The sequence below is a fragment of the Bombina bombina genome, chromosome 1 (assembly GCF_027579735.1).
Source record: "Bombina bombina isolate aBomBom1 chromosome 1, aBomBom1.pri, whole genome shotgun sequence".
Classification (NCBI taxonomy): Eukaryota; Metazoa; Chordata; class Amphibia; order Anura; family Bombinatoridae; genus Bombina; species Bombina bombina.
The window spans coordinates 487,797,312-487,816,472 of record NC_069499.1 but is presented as its reverse complement, the minus strand read 5'-3'; the positions used below and the strand labels follow the sequence as shown (position 1 = coordinate 487,816,472).

Genomic DNA, 19,161 nt, shown 5'->3' with positions numbered 1-19,161 from the left:
TGGGTAGAGTTAGATGGCATAATCTCCCTTTTGTCAGTCTGAGAAACCTCTGGTGATAAATCTTTAAAAGCCATAATATGGTCTTTATAACTTATAGAAAGGTTAATGCATTTGGTACACATTCTAATAGGGGGTTCCACAATGGCTTCTAAACATAATGAACAAGGAGTTTCTTCTATGTCAGACATGTTTAACAGACTAGTAATGAGACCAGCAAGCTTGGAAAACACTTTAATAAATGTGAAAAAGCAATTAAACAAAAACGGTACTGTACCTTTAAGAGAAAAAAAAACTATCACATAAACTGCAAATCAGTGTTAAAAAGCAGTAAACTCTACGAAATTTTTACAGTGTGTACAAGAGACTAAAGCAGCATTGCACCCACTTGCAAATGGATGATTAACCCCTTAGGCCCAAAAACGGATTAGAAAAACTGTAACACCGTTAAAACACAGTCAAATATACTGCCACAGCTTTACTGTGGGGCTCCTACATGCCCTTAAACTACTATTTTTGCAGGAAAGAACCCCTCTATAGTGGTCCTAGATGCCAGAGTACTCCTTTAGGGAAGCTAGATGTCTCAGTCTGTATAACAACTGCGCATAAAGTGCGCGAAAATAGGCCCCTCCCACCATGCACTCACAGTCAGAGGGCCATAAAAAACTACTCCTAGGAGTAAAATAACAGCCATGTGGAAAACTAGGCCCCAAATAAAGATTTATCACCCTCAGAGAAAAAAACGTTTTTTCTGTTAAGTAATGCAAACGTTTTAACACTAAGTACTATGAGGGTTAACATAAAAAACAGAATTTATGCTTACCTGATAAATTACTTTCTCTTGCGGTGTATCCAGTCGACGGATATTGTGGGATATTCTCATTCCCTACAGGAAGTGGCAAAGAGAGCACACAGCAGAGCTGTCCATATAGCTCCCCCCCTAGCTCCACCCCCCAGTCATTCAACCGAAGGCTAGGAGAAAAGGAGAAACCATAGGGTGCAGTGGTGACTGTAGTTTAAACAAAAAAAATTTAACCTGACTTAATTGCCAGGGCGGGCCGTGGACTGGATACACCGCAAGAGAAAGTAATTTATCAGGTAAGCATAAATTCTGTTTTCTCTTGCAAGGTGTATCCAGTCCACGGATTCATCCTTACTTGTGGGATACCAATACCAAAGCTTTAGGACACGGATGAAGGGAGGGAACAAGACAGGTACCTTAAACGGAAGGCACCACTGCTTGTAAAACCTTTCTCCCAAAAATAGCCTCCGAAGAAGCAAAAGTATCGAATTTGTAAAATTTGGAAAAATATGCAGTGAAGACCAAGTCGCTGCCTTACAAATCTGTTCAACAGAAGCCTCATACTTGAAAGCCCATGTGGAAGCCACAGCTCTGGTAGAGTGAGCTGTAATTCGTTCAGGAGGCTGCTGCCCAGCAGTCTCATAAGCCAATCGGATGATGCTTTTCAGCCAGAAGGAAAGAGAGGTAGCAGTCGCTTTCTGACCTCTCCTCTTTTGATTGAAGATATAAAACTACAAATCTAACACCACATTCAATTCACCCTCCCGTGGAGATGCCCTACTGCTAGAGCAGCAAAGAGAATGACTGGGGGATGGAGCTAGGGGGGGGAGCTATATGGACAGCTCTGCTGTGTGCTCTCTTTGCCACTTCCTGTAGGGAATGAGAATATCCCACAAGGATGAATCCGTGGACTGGATACACCTTGCAAGAGCAATTACCCTTATCTTTTAAGCATAACCCCAGTCGCTGTTAAATCACTGTATCAGGCTTACCTCAAATATATCAGGCACTGTCAGCATTTTCTAGACCTCATCTCTCTAGAAAAAATATACTGAACATACCTCAAATCAGGTGATTTGCCAATCGTCCCCCCAACTGAAGTTTTCTTTCCATATTCTTCAGTTATGTGTGAGAACAGCAATGGACCTTAGTTACAAACCGATAAGATCATCAAACCTCCAGGCAGATTCTTCTTCCAATTTCTGCATGAGAGTGAAACAGTATAACGCCGGTACCGTTTAAAAATAAACTTTTGATTGAAGGTAAAACTACACTAAGTCACCACATATCTCTTGATACTTCCTTTCTTGTCGAAAGCTTGCAAGTGAATGACTGGGGGTGGCAGTTAGAGGAGGAGCGATATAGACAGCTCTGCTGTGGGTGTCCTCTTGCAACTTCCTGTTGGGAAGGAGCATATCCCACAAGTAATGGATGAACCCGTGGACTGGATACACCTTTACAAGAGAAAAAAAATATAATGTAAATAAATCCGACTCGGATAAAATAAACAAGGGCACCCAAAGGCATCTGCCCAGAAGGAACTATGTCTCCGCAGGCTTTAGAAAATGGGTTAGGGGGTAACAGTTAGAAAAATAGCAGGTATCTCTGATATTATCTTATATGTAATCGCACATGAATGCTTAAACTATTAAAAGAAAATACCTGTTGTGATTAACTGGTTTAGAAACATACAACAACTAGTAAAACTAATTGTAATAAGGGATACAATCCAGTTTTAGAAAAGAACCAGTTCCACAATAGTATAGTACCAGTAAACCCGGCTAGAACAGAGATTGTTGCAATATTAAAAGTGTTCCATATCATTCATGCATTTGCACTTTATTGTTATCAATTAGGAACATGCACGCATACAGTAGCAGGGCTACAAGTTAAAAACACTTAAACTCAGTGGATTGCACAATCGCAATATGTACTGCATAAAGTATTTTGTGGCTATTGACAGTCCTCAGTCCGTAAATAATTAAGAGTAAACTAAGCCCTTACAATCCGAGAACTGCTTTAATATTACTTAAAATATTAATAAGGACCAGAGGTTGTCATATGTATCATTAAGTTAAGAGTACATTACTTTTACCACAAGAGCAAGCTGATTAAAAAAAACATACAGGAGAGACGAAGCTACTGTCCGTCAGGAGTAGCTTCGTCTCTCCTGTCTGTTTTTTTAATCAGCTTGCTCTTGTGGTAAAAGTAATGTACTCTTAACTTAATGATACATATGACAACCTCTGGTCCTTATTAATATTATAAGTAATATTAAAGCAGCCCTTGGATTGTAAGGGCTTACTCTTAATTATTTACGGACTGAGGACTGTCAATAGCCACAAAATCCACTGAGTTTAAGTGTTTTTAACTTGTAGCCCTGCTACCGTATGCGTGCATGTTCCTAGTTGATAACAATAAAGTGCAAATGTATGAATGATATGGAACACTTTTAATATTGCAACAATCTCTGTTCTAGCAGAGTTTACTGGTACTATACTATTGTGGAACTGGTTCTTTTCTAAAACTGGATTGTATCCCTTATTACAATTAGTTTTACTAGTTGTTGTATGTCTCCGCAGGACCTGCCAAACAGAGACCGGAACCCTCCGAAAAAGAGGCTGGGAAAAATCATAAGAGACCAACCGGAGATAAAATTCATCATCTATTCTGAACTGAAGTCCCCGGACGAAAAAGGAGAGGATTCCCCAACAAATCAAAAAGACGTTGTAGTAGGACACACAGCCGCACAATCCTATAACAAAATGCACAACATGGGGGAACAATCAACCCCTGGGGGAATATTATAGTGCGGTCACGGTCTGGACACATGGGATAGGCAGGCAGGCACACAACTGAAAGAAAACCTCAAGATCTTGCAGACGAATCAGCGCCAATAAAATATTAACAAAAATGTCCCACCATCTCCGGGGGAAATAATGCACCCTGTGCGTAGGAGACATCAAAGTCAGGGTCACCTGCGAAAGCAAAAGGAGTGTGCGATTGGGAAGGCGCCTCCTGAAGAACAGAGCCCCCGGAGGCCAAGGGCTCAGCAGATCCAAGGTCCCCCGAGCCCGAGGGACCCGACAAACTATGCACACACAAGAGACAAGAGTGGTAGACTTGCAACAATGTCTTATCATCTGATAAGACTATATTCCCGGCATGGGAATCCTCCATGGCTAGGACGAATATAAACGCCAATATTGGAAAACAAAAAACAAATGACTGGCACCTGACACACAATGGCTGGGGCACTCGCCACCTACTATGACCAGACCTCAGTGGAGCAAACTCTTTTCCTCCGTCGCCACTTAATCAGGAATGTGGAAGGGGAAGAACCCCGCCCAAGCGTAAACACGCACGGTCAGCAGATGCCCCGCGAAATCCAAAAGCGTGCCACCAAAAGGTGGCAAAACTAGGTCCACATAAAAGGATACGCAAGACTGCACAAACAGGCATAAACCCATAACCCGAAGGTTTTTAGTCCTAGGCCTGCATTCACAAGCCCAAAAAAATACCACATACTGCAGTTTGAATCACATAAGAAAAATGAAAAGAGACCCAAACCACCCTAAGGAGGAAATATCCCTTGATTCCAAGATCTGTACTGAAGGTGCCTCAGTAAGGCCCATACTATACTGTCATAATAAATCACATTACAGACAATGTAATAAAATGAAACGATCTTACAGGAATCTACGCAGTGGAACAGGAACACAGCCCTTCAAGTGTGACGAATAGTGGCAGCGCCTCCGTCATGGACTCAAGAGAAGCCCGCAGGTAGCGAAGCAAAGTTCGACAACACCAAGTGCTGCTCCCACTGCATCTCCGGACTCTAACTTTTGCCCAGGCCCTCCACAAGAGGCTAACAGGACTACTTAAAACTTCTGTCCCATGTCGAAGGGTAGCACCCTCCATAAGAGACATATTAAAATTAACAAAAAGTAGAACAAATGAAAAAAAAAAAAAAAACTTCTGACACTTCTCTGCCAACCTCCTGGGACAAAAGGCAAAGAATGACTGGGGGATAGGGGAAGTGGGAGGAGTATTTAAGCCTTTGGCTGGTGGGTCTTTGCCTCCTCCTGGTGACCAGGGTCTTATTTCCCATAAATAATGAATGCAGCTGAGGACTCTTTCCCATTAGGAAGAAAATAAGGAGTGGTTTATCTTTGATAAAAGCACACACACACTAGACAAGGGGGGACACAGACTCGAAGAGTGAGAATTCACTTTGACAGAGAGAAAAACACATATTTGTGCTAAGTATCTTCTCTGCAATTTTAGGACACTTTCTTAGGATAAGAAAGATAATAAATTTGAGGCCTGTATCCTTGCAATAGTGGAATAATTCCTTCTTATATGACCCACAAGAAACTCCGGAAGCAGAACACTCATCTGGTTATTTGGTAAAGTATACGCGATTGTTAAGTATATATAATATTTAAATCAAAGGTATTCTATAGCTATAGTTAAATTGAAGCTGGTGATTTAAAGGAATATTTGGTATTTTAAGTTTATATTCATAGTCCTGCGTAGTTTAGAACTAGTCATATTAATGCTAAATAATTTTATTTGCTAGAAAAGATTTTGTACTTCTATATTTATGTCAGTTTTACTTATTATGAAATCTCTTAGAAATTGCATATAAATTGGTTATTGTGTTAATATACAATTTCTCTGATGGTTATAAGAGTTCAGCATTAGAGTTATTGGCTAATTATAGACTACTCTGGTATCATTTGGGGTATTTTAATGCGATTCATTGTGAGTAAGGTTAATTTTAGAGATATATTTTTATGATCTGTTTTGTATAGAATATTGTAACGGAATAAGCGTGTATAATTGATTCATAATCTAGTTTTTACATAAATATAATTCAAGGTTTCTATAAAGATAACTAATCAAGAACAAGGGATCAAATATTAATTTTAATACTAATATTATTGTCAAATTTATAGATATCTCTATAGTGACTGCAGTATATGATTACCAAAAATTACAATTGCATTTTGGCAGTTTAAGTAAGTACTATCATTTTTACCTGTAACGAGCTTTACCAAATGACATATTTCATGTACATTTTTAAGTAACCTATATTTTGGAAAGACCATATTCATGAAAGTTTCATTTTAACTTTACTGTCCCTTTAAAGGAACATTGTAAAGCACAAATGAGGTATATACATTTTGTAGTACTGGTTCTATCTTGCTATTTACCTATGTGTTTAACTGCTTTTTGGGAGTCACAAGCATTGCAGCTACTGATCAGTACATGGCAGAAAAGACAAACAGGAGTGGTAAAACCACAGCCGTGTCCTGCTCATGAGAGGAAATTGCGGTTCTCAAGCAGGATTTTTCCCATGTGCTTTAATAAATATATAAGTGCAGAATAAATAAATATATATATATGATGTAATAGGGCATTTTAATACTATGCTGTTGCTTGCAAACAAAATATACGTTTAACCCATGCAAACTTAATGTAATCTCCAGAGTAACAAGGCACCACTCGCTTGACCTAGCTGAGCACATCCGGTGAGCTAGTGAAAAGAGGCGACAGGGTTCAGCCACCAATCAGCAGCTAACTTGTTGTAGTGTATTGCTGACTCCTGAGGCTACCTAAGTATGCTTTTCAACAAAGGATACCAACAAAACAAAATAAATTTGAATAGAAGTAAATTGAAGTCTCTTAAAAGTGCACGCTCTGCCTGATTTTCATGTCCCTTTCACACAATTTGGGGGGTTTAAAATGTATAGTAAGCTAAGGCCAATAATGCCGAAATTGCATGTGCTATCAAATTTTAACATTTTTATATTAGAATGTCCTTTTAAAAGGACCACCAAATCTAAACGGAGGGGGGATGTTTTTTGTATTTGTTAGGTATGTCGCCTTATACCAATAAACTGTGTAGATTAGAAGGTTTCCCAAACAGATAGTGAGCTTCCTGAAAAAATAAAATATATATTCTAACTTGTTTAAACCCTGATCTTTCACATGACTGATAGGAATCCTTTAAAAGACTTTATACATTATCTATACATAGAAATATACTACATAGCATGAAAACACTGTAATTTAAGTTTTCATTATATATCACAATCTACCTACTGTATTAGCAGAGAACAAATAAAGCTTTTCTTATCTAACACACAGACGTACACAGTTGCTGGAAATAAACCTTACTTTGTTACTACAAGCCTATTCTTTCTCATACTTTCAACACCAGGTTTTTCTCTCTCAGGTTCTCCTTTCTTTCCAGTCTGCTTTTTTGATTTCTTGTTCACTGCTTGACTGATTGTTTTGGCACAGTGCTTTGGCAGCAACTATAAGAGAATAAAAAGGAAAACAGATCCATAAAACAGTAGCAGTTCATAAGATTATGGGTCATATGGGCATTTTAAATCTTTGTGCAGCTCATTTATTTTAAATGTCAAAAGAAGAAAAAAAAAAAAAAAAAAGTGAAAGAAGAGAGAGAAAAAAACACCATACACCAATTTTAACAATACAAAAGCAAAACTAAATGAACAAAATACTGGAAACAGGTACAACATTGATATCATTCATATAGTTAAAGGTACATAACTAAACTATTAAAATGCTTTTGTTTATATAGCGTATCATTTCAGTCTGTTGATTGAACAGCTGATGTTTTAGGGAAAATTCCAGTGGGCAGTCAGTACAGGCCAGCAGCATCTATCTGTGAATAATTATAGAATAGTATTGGAAGGGAAAGGCAAAAGTGCAATTACCAATGTTGTTTGAGTTGGGATTGTGTATTTCATGAACACTTAATGCTTAAATGCTTAAAGGGACAGAAAAGTCATATTTAGACATTCATGATTTAGACAGAGCATACAATTTTAAATAACTTTCCAATTTATTTATATTAATTTGCTTCCTTCTCTTGTTATCATTTGTTGAATGGTTTATCTAGGTAAGCTCAGGAGCAGCAAAGAACCTAGATTCTGATGATTGGTGGCTGCATATATATATTGATTGTCATTGGCTCATCCATGTGTTCAGTTTGAAACCAGTAATGCATTGCTGCTCCTTCAACAAATGATACCAAGAGAATGAAGCAAATTTGATAATAGAAGTAAACTGGAAAGTTGTTTAAAATTGTATGTTCTACCTAAATCATGAAAGAATTTTTTTTGAGATTCATGTCCCTTTAATGATAACTTCCTTAGAAACCAAGCAACTTTGTTGAACCACTGGATGAACTGCACTGGTATGTAAAGGTCACAGGCAACAGCTAAAGAAAGACAGAATCCCAAGTTATGATTTGCTGCTGAAGTTCTGCTTGTCTTAAAGTGAAGGTAAACTTTGGTGAATGAAAGCCCACTTTTTAAAAATACTATTAAATAGAGGGGCACTTTCATTCATCAAACTTTACAAAGCAGCAGTTTTGTTAAAAAAAAATACCTTCGTTTCTTTCACTGCTACAGCAGCTTCCCCCACCTAGAGATCCTCTATTCACACATCAGCAATGACTAATCCGGCTTCCTCCAATCACAGCATGGCCTAAGGCAATGACTACCCTGGGGGGAAAGCGGTGATTGGAGGAAGCAGGATTGCTTTGCTGACGTGTGAATAGAGGATCTCTAGGTGGGGGAAGCTGCTGTAGCAGTGAAAAGAAAAAAAAAGTAATTTTTTTTAACATAACGGCTGCTTTGTAAACTTTGATGAATTTAAGTGCCCCTGTTTTTAATAGTATTTTTAAAAAACAGGCTTTCATTCACCAAAGTTTACCTTCACTTTAAAGGTACATGAAAGTAAAAGCTTTGCAATTTTAATAGACTTTTCAATCTACTTCTATGTTTTATTTAAAGGCATACCTTGGTAGGCTCAGGGAAAGCAATAACATACTGGGAGCTAGCTAGTATTTGGTGGCTACACCCATCCTATATGCCTCTTGTCATTGGCTCGCCAGACATGTTCAGCTAGATCACAGTAGTGTATTGCTGTTCTGGAAATGACTGTGTTTAACCCCTTTGCAGACGTTAAACACATGGTTACAAGCAGACAATAGTGCAATAACAAAACCTTTTAACAGTTGTGACGTTACAAGTAGCGGTCGGAACACTATGTATTGTAGTGTAGATTCATATAATCAAACTAACACTCAATTACACAAAGGTTCCGGATATTTGGTTCCTATTTAACTGCACATGCGCGAATCAGCGTGAACGCTTCTTCAAAGTTTAACTAGTGAGCAGACTCTGATTGGACAACTTAATATAACAAAATGTAAAGACGTAACAGTGCATAAGCTCTTAATCAGCTGTGTGTAGAATAATCAATCTAGAAAAAGCTTAGAATAACAAGGACGTTTGTATTTATCTTTAAATCCCCTTTTCATGTTCTGTGACAGCACAGAGGTAGAATATGGTTCTACACAATATGCCACCAAAATGGAGAAAAGCGAAGTGTTCTAAAGTGTGACTTAAAATGTCCAACAGGAAACCTGTTCTCTCGCACTTTCCCGTTTCTTTTTGATAGCTTTATTATTTATGTTTAAATCTTTTTATTAGCATATTTTTCAAACAAATTTTAACATCTTTTTTTAGGAGAAAAAAGAGGGCGCTAAAAGCTAAGTTCCCACCACACTTGGTCAAATAACAGGAAATGCAGATATAAAAATTGAAATGAATACCTTTACTCACAGTAAAATACAATGAATTACAACAGTACACATTAAAATATGAATAGTAAGATAGAAGGGACGTCTCCCTTTTCTTCACAGTCTATGTAACAAAGTTTCTTATGTTAGCTGATCGAAAAAATGTTGCAGTTCAGCAGATAGTGTCAGTGTGGAGTTAATATAGTAGAATTTTTCATAAGAATTAAACGATCATGTTGAACACCTTGTTATCAGGTTATACTCACACTTTTCCAGTAGCAAAATTTGTCCATGCATTTCATGTAGGGCTTGTAGATACAGTAGCAAAATTAGCTCCATACAGATAACAGGGACAAATATAGATTTTAAAATTAAAGATATTATAAGATGTTCTCACAAAGGCATTATATATCTTTTAAAATGTTCATGTGATTTATTTTATATTGGAAAGACCACCAGATTTTTACGTGACAGGATCAGGGAACATCTCTGTAATATTGAAAAAGGGAATCTAGACACCCACTTATATAAACATTTTAGAGAGATCCACAAAAACAATTTACAGCATTTAAAATATTGGGGAATATGTAAGGTCAGAGGAGATTGGAGAGGAGGGGACTTCGAAAGCAAATTACTCAAAAAAGAAGCCGAACTAATCTATAAATTTGACACCCTTTTCCCCCGAGGCCTCAATTCAGAGATAGATCTATCCCCTTTTTTAGGAATTAAGATATAATAAATTCACAATTAACATATAGATAATATATGAATTATCCTAAATCCTATATGAAGAACGGATAATATTGACTCTAGAATGATTTTAAAAATGTACAAAAGATATATAATCTTTTAGAATTTTAGAAATTAAAAAAGAATTTTATAACATTTAGTAATCAGTAAAAGGTTTTATAGTTTGATTAATTTACTATAAGGTTGTATTAAATATAATGAAAATCATTCTCTACTCTCTAGAACTATCTAATATATAACCCAACTGTGATAAGCTGATGTCCAAAGAATTCTAATAAATAATTTCTATGATCATTTTTTCTTATGTACTAGGTGATTAAACTGTCCATTCCAATAGATATGAAACTTATTTTTTAATATAAAATACCACCTTTGGTTTTACCACCTTAATCGAGTTTTACCACCTTATCTGAACATTCAAACATATGTCATGATATCTCTAAGTTTGAGCGCAATAAAAATTTTTTTATAAATATTATGTGTATCAGCTTTTATTGAACGAACAGATGACCCAATCCAAATGAACACAATATACCACCTTAAGTATAAATAAGCTTGATCAAATTCCACCTTTAATTGGAAAGACTCACAACCAATGAACACAATCCAACGATCATTTAAACCTTTCCCCGGGAACTAACCAGTATCTTAAAAAAGCCCTATCGGGTGAAACGCGTAGACTTACTTGTGTTGTTCCCAACAAAAGACTTTATTCAAATCTAGGTACCTAGTTTTACTCTGTAGCCCGCGCGCGATTCACGCTAAGTGCGGGTCTGTGGATTTTCGTTACCCCCTTGGAATCCTGCAATATCTGACACATAAGAGGTTTGGAAAAACAAGCTGTCTCCAATCACGCTGACCGGGTTCAGCCGACTCAAACATAGGATTTTTGGAGTAAGAAAGCAGTTTCCAATCACGCTGACCGGGTTCAGCCGACTCAAGCAAGTAAGAAAAGTTACTAACACTTTGGAGATATTGTTTACTTCTGATAATCTCCAAAAGTGTAAGCTATTAAACCGTTATTACAGTCATTTGGAAAAGTGTGAGTATAACCTGATAACAAGGTGTTCAACATGATCGTTTAATTCTTATGAAAAATTCTACTATATTAACTCCACACTGACACTATCTGCTGAACTGCAACATTTTTTCGATCAGCTAACATAAGAAACTTTGTTACATAGACTGTGAAGATTTCACTCAAGATCGATATTAACATTGTAACAATCTTGCTGCATCTTTTTACAACGCTCTAACATTTTAACAAATAAAATTTTTTCCTTATTTTTCACTCGTTTTAAGGTGGTAATCCAAATTTTAAAGGGAGACGTCCCTTCTATCTTACTATTCATATTTTAATGTGTACTGTTGTAATTCATTGTATTTTACTGTGAGTAAAGGTATTCATTTCAATTTTTATATCTGCATTTCCTGTTATTTGACCAAGTGTGGTGGGAACTTAGCTTTTAGCGCCCTCTTTTTTCTCCTAAACTTTGTTTTTTTCATGACAGTCCTGGGGTGACTGTTTTAGAGTGGCCTTGTTCTCTTTTAGCTATCAGCGCTATACTCCTGTGTTTACCAAATTTTAACATCTGACAAGTGGAAAGGAGATGTTTTATGTCTCAAATATTTGTTATATAAACTCCGTTACATTGAGAATGAATTGTCCACTACAGATAAAGTATTGTACAATCTTTGTCTTCACAATATCTCCTGGTATTAAAAAGAGTCTCTTTCTTTATCCTATGAGAGGGGCAAGGGATCTTCTGCTCCTCGTTCTTGATAGATTAATCTCCATTTCCTTATTATCAAACAGGTATAGGTTAACCTTAGGCTATTCACTTTATCTATATCTGGTAAAGTGAAGAAGTGTAGACAGCAATAATCTTAATAAAACACATAAAACAGAATCAAAAAGAAAATAACAAAACAAAAGTTTTGAGATACCGAGCTTCTCCACATTGTAGTTTTATTATTTAAAGGGATAGAAAGGTGAACATAAAATGTGCATGGGTGCATTTCAATTTAACATAAGCATTTTTGCAATTTGCTTTTAGTAAAACGTATTACTGTTTTTTCAGAGGCATACACACATATGCTGTGAGGCCTCATGCACCAGTATTCAAACACCACACATTCTCAGAGAGCCAGCAGTGGCTTGTACAACACAAATGATGTCTTCAGAAGCAATACAAACCACCACCAGCTCTCTGATCAGACATGGTATTGGAATACTGGTGCATGGGCCCTCATAGGATATGTGTGTATGCCACAGAAAAACAGTAATAACTGTTACTAATCAAAGTTTATTGCATAAATGCTTCTAGTAAAGCTTCTGAAGAAATCTAAAGATGACCAAAGCCTTCAAGATTGCAGATGAACAAGTAGAAAGAGCAGTGTAAGAGGGTATGCCAGAAAAAATGCTGAATAGGCCTGGAGACTCTTAAAGGAATATGAACCACAAAACATTTTTCTTTCATGATTCAAATAGAGCATGCAATTTTAAGCAACTTTCTAATTTACTTGTGGTATCTTTATTTGAAAAATAAATGTAAGCTTAGGAGCCAGCCATTTTTTGTTTCAGCACTTGGGTAGTGCTTGCTGATTGGTGCCTAAATCATTTTGCCTAGGAGGTCTGGGACGTTTCCACACATAAAAAAAAAAAAAAAAAAAAAAAGACATTCCCTGTCTGGCTGAATACTCATTGTCCTTCATAGACAAACTGAGAAGCAATTTGTTCTCAGATCAGTTAGAGAACCCCTATCAACAAGTAAACCGGCACCTCAGAATTTACCTCACTCCATGATGGAGAAAAACAAAATAAAAAATACTGAGGATGCAGGGTAAGTGGACAGGACGACATCCCTCACATGATGTCTTGTGGACAGGGCCGCCATTAGGGGGTGAATAGGGTGACTCCTGTCAGGGGCCCAGTGGACCGCATGAGGCAAGCACAACTATTTAAAAAAATCTTTTTTTTTTTTTTTTTTTTTTTTTCATTTTTGGCAGCCACCAGAGGGCACTGCAGCAGAGTGCTACTGAGCTTGGGAAATGTCATTACAAGGAGGAAAACGTAAGCATTTGAGAGGATTTCTAAGTGTGCACTAAACCACTATGCACAGTGTGAGACAGACTTGGCACTTCAGTTTGTACAGTGTGTACAGAGTCAGGCGGCAGATCACTTTCATTTGTAGAGTAGGTAGGACTTACTTGGTAAATGTTTTTTTTATTTATTTGTGTAATTTCAGATTGTAACTTCAGTGTGGTAGTTGTGTGGTGGGACCAGGGGTCCAAAAAAAACTTTTTTTTTAGCAATATGCAGAAGTGTATTTATGATTATTCGACAATGCTGTATAAATTCTATATTTAAAACCATGCAGAAATGTTTCCACCTCAATATACAAATGGTAGGTGCTCTTTTGGCAGATATGATATATATATATATATATATATATAACATTCCAGTTTACCGCCCCTTTATGCAAGGACTTCCAGATGCCAGGAGGCATTTTATCTAAGATTTTTACATCTGCATAAAATGTTATACTCTCAGGCTAAGATTGCTCAGTGTTTGAAATGAGACAGGTTAACTAAAACACTGTTCAGTTTACACTACAGCTGACTTAATTCTGAAATACACACAAACAAGCCTAAATCCTGCGTTTAACCAGATTTAATGGTATGATACCTAGTGCCGCAGCTTATGGTTCCACCAAGACCATATAGAGTACAGCATTTTCAAAATCCATAAGAACAGCTGACAGATGGGAACATTTGTACAACAGATATGAAGTAGTGCACTTGGTTGGGGAAAATGGGGGGAAAATGGGGGGAAAAACCCAAACATATGTCAACCTTTCAAAAAGAAAATTTATGCTTACCTGATAAATTTGTTTCTTTTTAAGACACAATGAGTCCACAGATTTCATCCTTACTTGTGGGATTACGCCTCCTGGTCAGCAGGGGGAGGCAAAGAGCACCACAGCAGAGCTGTTATATAGCTCCTCCCTTTCCTCCCACTCCAGTCATTCGACCGAAGTTAGGAAGAGAAAGGAAAAGCCAAGGTGCAAAGGTGTCTGAAGTTTACAAAATGAATAACCTGTCTCATAGAACACGGCGTTCCGTGGACTCATCGTGTCTATGCTTACCTGATAAATTTGTTTCTTTTCAAATGTTCTTTTCTTTTTAAAGACACGAGTCCACGGATTTCATCCTTACTTGTGGGATACAATACCAAAGCTACAGTAAACGGATGAAAAGGGAGGGACAAGACAGGAAACCTAAACGGAACGCACCACTGCTTGAAGGACCTTTCTCCCAAAAACAGCCTCAGCAGATGCAAAAGTATCAAATTTGTAAAATTTAGAAAAATTATGAAGAGAGTACCAAGTTGCAGCATTGCAAATCTGTTCTACAGAAGCATCATTTTTGAATGCCCATAAGTAAGCAACTGCCCTAATGGAATGAGCCGTAATTCCTGCAGGGGGCTGCTGTCCAGCAGTTTCATATGCAAAACGGATGATACTCTTCAGCCAAAGGGAAAAAGAGGTAGCAGCAGCTTTCTGACCTTTACGTTTCCCAGAAAAAAATGATAAACAAAGAAGACGACTGATAAAAGGCTTTAGTTGCTTGCAAATAAAACTTCAAAGCACGGACCACGTCCAAATTGTGCAACAGACGTTCTTTTTGAGAATAAGGATTAGGACACAATGAAGGAACAACAATCTCCTGATTAATGTTCTTGTCTGAAACGACCTTAGGAAGGAAACCCAGTTTGGTACGTAACACCACCTTATCCGAATGAAAAATAAGGTAAGGCGAATTATACTGAAATGCCGAAAGTTTCCAAGATAACAACTTAATATCTATGGAATGCATAGGTTCCAAGATAACAACTTAATATCTATGGAATGCATAGGTTCAAACGGAACCACTCTAAGAACAAAATTCAAACTCCATGGAGGAGCAATTGGTTTAAACACAGGCCTGATTCTACTCAAAGCCTGACAAAAAGACTGAACATCTGGGACATCTGCCAGACGCTTGTGTAACAAAATAGATAAAGCAGAGATCTGTCCCTTTAGGGAACTCACTGATAAACCCTTCTCCAATGCTTCTTGGAGAAAAGACAAAATCCTAGGAATCATAACTCTACTCCATGAGTAGCCCTTGGATTCACACCAATAAAGATATTTATGCCATATCTTATGGAAAACCTTCTAGTGACAGGTTTACATGCCTGAATTAAGGTATCTATGACCGAATCAGAGAAACCTCGCTTGGATAGGATTAAGCGATCAATCTCCAAGCAGTCAGCCTCAGTGAAGCTAGATTCGTGTAAAGGAAGGGTCCCTGAATGAGAAGGTCATTCCTTAATGGAAGTGTCCAAGGTGGCAGATGACATGTCCACCAGATCGGCATACCAAATCCTGCGAGGCCATGCCAGAGCAATGAGAATCACTGATGCCCTCTCCTGTTTGATTCGAGCAATGACTCGAGGAAGAAGCGCAAACGGAGGAAATAGGTATGCAAGATTGAAGGACCAAGGAACCGCCAGAGCATCTATTAGTTCTGCCTGGGGATCCCTGGACCTCGACCCGTATCTCGGAAGCTTGGCATTCTGACGAGATGCCATGAGATCCAACTCCGGCCGATCTCATTTGAGAATCAGGTTGGAGAATACTTTCGGATGGAGTTCCCACTCTCCCGGATGAAAAGTCTGCCTGCTCAGAAAGTCCATTTCCCAGTTGTCCACCCCTGGGATATGAATCGCTGACAGATGACAAGAATGGGCCTCCGCCACCGGATCATCTTGACTACCTCAATCATCGCTAAGGAACTCCTCGTTCTTCCTTGATGAGTGATGTAGGCCACTGTCGTTATGTTGTTCGTTTGGAATCTGATGAACTGAGCCGAAGCCAACTGAGGCCAGGCCAGAAGAGCATTGAAGATCGCTCTCAGCTCCAGGATGTTTATAGTAAGAACAGACTCCGCCGGAGTCCACACTCCCTGAGCTTTTATAGGACCCCAGACAGCCCCCCATCCTAGAAGGCTGGCATCTGTTGTCACCATCACCCAGGAAGGTCTGCAAAAACATGTTCCCTAGGATAGATGATCCAGAGACAACCACCATTGAAGAATCCCTTGTCTCCTGTTCCAGTTGTATTCGAGGAGACAAAACTGTATAATCTTTGATCCATGGCCTGAGCATGCTTAACTGCAGGGATCTGAGATGGAACCGAGCAAATGGGATGACGACCAATGCTGCCACCATCAGTCCGATTACCTCCATGCACTGAACCACTGAAGGCCGAGGAGTGGACTGAATGGCGAAACAAGTATCGATAATCTCTAATTTCCTGACATTCTGTCAGAAGAATCTGAATTGATATGTAATCTATAATGATTCGCAAGAAAATTACCGTTGTGCATAGGACTAAGGAACTCTTTTCCAAATTTACCATCCACCCGTAAGACCACAGGAAGGATAACACCAAGTCCGTGTGGAATGTTGCTATCTGCAAAGATGGCACCTGGACTAGAAATGTCGACCAAATAGGACGCACTGCAATGCCCCATAACTGAAACACCGCCAACAGCGTTCCCAGAGATTTCGTGAAAACCCTGAAAGCTATGGCAAGACTGAAATTAGAACCACAAACTGGAGCATTCGTTCAACTTAAGAATGGCACATGAATGTACGCGTCCTTTAAATTGTCATAAATTGACCCTCTCTGATCAAGGGAAGGATGGTTGCCATCCTGAAGGACGGTACACTAAGAAAATCTGTCTAGACTCTTGAGATCTAAAAAAAGGTTCCATCTTTTATGGTAAAGCATTCTTAGGTCTGAGATGTCTCTTACGTAGTGTAAGAATGCTTCTCCCTTTGTCTGATCTGCAGATAATCTTGAAAGCAGAAAAACTGCTTCCGGTAGGAAAACTCTTGAACTCCATTTGAAAACCTGGGACACTATTTTCTCGAACCCAAGCCCGAGTGAAGACTGAAAGTCTGCCCCCTAAAAGATTCAACCCCGGATCGGGGGCATGTCCTTCATGCTGTCTTTGATTCAACAAAAGGCTATATGGATCTTTATATATATTATATTTATTTATTTATTATTTTTTTATTTTTTTTAAACTTTGAAGGATATTATTTCCGTCAAGCCAGATTCCAACAAGCTCTTCACCTTGTAATGAACCCTTAAAAGCTTAGACTTAGAGCATACATCCGTAGGACAAGACTCTAACCATAAGGCTCTGAGAAATGGAACAGAAAAACCTATGCTCCCATTCTGACAAATTAAAGGGAAGAATTTGAATAAAGAAATTAGCCAATTTGAAAATCTTTATCCTATCCCGAATTTTCTCCAGGGGAGTTTCTGACTTAAAAGCATCAGACAATGCATCAAACCAATATTCCGTCGCACTAGTGACGGTAGTAAAGTACATAGCTGGATGCCATTGTAAGCTACATCCCTTTCCAAATTTTTGTCCTTAGGACCTTTGAAAAATCCAATTATCCTCTAGTGGCATAGTAGTTCTCTTAGCTAAACTGGAAACTACTCCTTCCACCTTAGCTAATGTTTGCTCAGCCTCCTTAGCTGAGTTGGCTATGTGAAACATCTCGTTAATTATAGGGAATGCGTCATTTCCATTCTTTAGAACTTACTGGTAACACTAGAATAGAATACACCGGTAGTGTCGGAGTTGTCTAGAGTAGCTAAAACCTCCTAAAGTACCAAATGGAGGAGTTAAAGCCAAAGAACTGAAAGAAAACAACATCAATATCAAATAAAGATGTTAGTCATCTGAGACTGAGAATTTTCTCTCATATAATGCCGAAGTATCTTCCTCTAACAGGGAAGAACCATTCAGCTAGCAACTACTGAATCCATCGCCTTAAACGATTGAAAATAATTCCTCTAATAAAGTTTTTCTCCACGTGGGAAAAACATAAAACGCATGATATGCATATTAACCCGACGGAGTGTATGAGTAAGCACAGGACACTGCATGAGAGCCATAACATTTTATGGGCACTACAGGAGAAATTTAGGCATAAAGTGAACATTGGCAACAGACTCCTAAACAGCAAACGCCATAAAAAGGAGAAGGTTCAGAAAAAGAGTGTAATCTCTTAATAAAAAATTGACACATAAAAAACGTTACTGTCTCTTTAAATTTTAAATGTAACTTTATTTTGTGTGTGCACTTGCTCCATTTTAAGTACAAAGCTGAATTAAGCAATAAACAGCTGAATGCATTTAAGAAAAGGAACCCCAGAGAAAAACGTTACTGTCTCTTTAAGTTTGAAAAGTAACTATTTCATGTGTGCATTTGTTCTATTTAAAGTACAAAACTGAATTAATCAATAAACAGCTGAAATGCATTTAATAAAAGTAACCCCAGAGAAAAACGTTACTGTCTCTTTAAAGGGACATCAAACCCAACATTTTTCTTTCATGATTCAGATAGAGAATACAATTTTAAACAACTTTCTAATTTACTTCTATTATCTAATTTGCTTAATTCTCTTGATATTCTTGCCTGAAAAGCATATCTAGATAGGCTCAGTAGCTGCTGATTGGTGGCTGCACATAGATGCCTTGTGTGATTGGCTGACCTATGTGCATTGCTATTTCTTCAACAAAGGATATCTAAAGAAAGAAGCAAATTAGATAATAGATGTAAATTCTAATGTTGTTTAAAATTGTTTTCTCTGTCTGAATCATGAAAGAAAAATTTGGGGTTTAATGTCCCTTTAAGTTTGGAAAGTAACTATTTCATGTGTGCACCTTTTCCATGTTAAGTACAAAGCTGAATTAAGCAATAAACAGCTGAAATGCACTTAATAAAAGGAACCCCAGAGAAAAACGTTACTGTCTCTTTAAGTTTGAAAAGTAACTTTATTTCACGTGAGCACTTGTTCCATTTTAAGATAATAAACAGCTGAAATTCAATTTTTAATTTTAAACTGAGTTCAGTA

At 37.8% G+C, this 19,161-nt stretch overlaps 1 protein-coding gene across 1 annotated transcript in view; it reads right to left on the bottom strand.

Annotated features, from left to right (window-relative positions):
* NCKAP1 (NCK associated protein 1) overlaps positions 1-19,161 on the bottom strand; it is a 472,154-nt gene that overhangs the window by 167,067 nt on the left and 285,926 nt on the right. Inside the window, exon 19 of the mRNA XM_053698543.1 lies at positions 6,986-7,125. Coding sequence (XP_053554518.1) covers positions 6,986-7,125 — 140 coding nt within the window. The remainder of the gene's footprint in view (positions 1-6,985; positions 7,126-19,161) is intronic.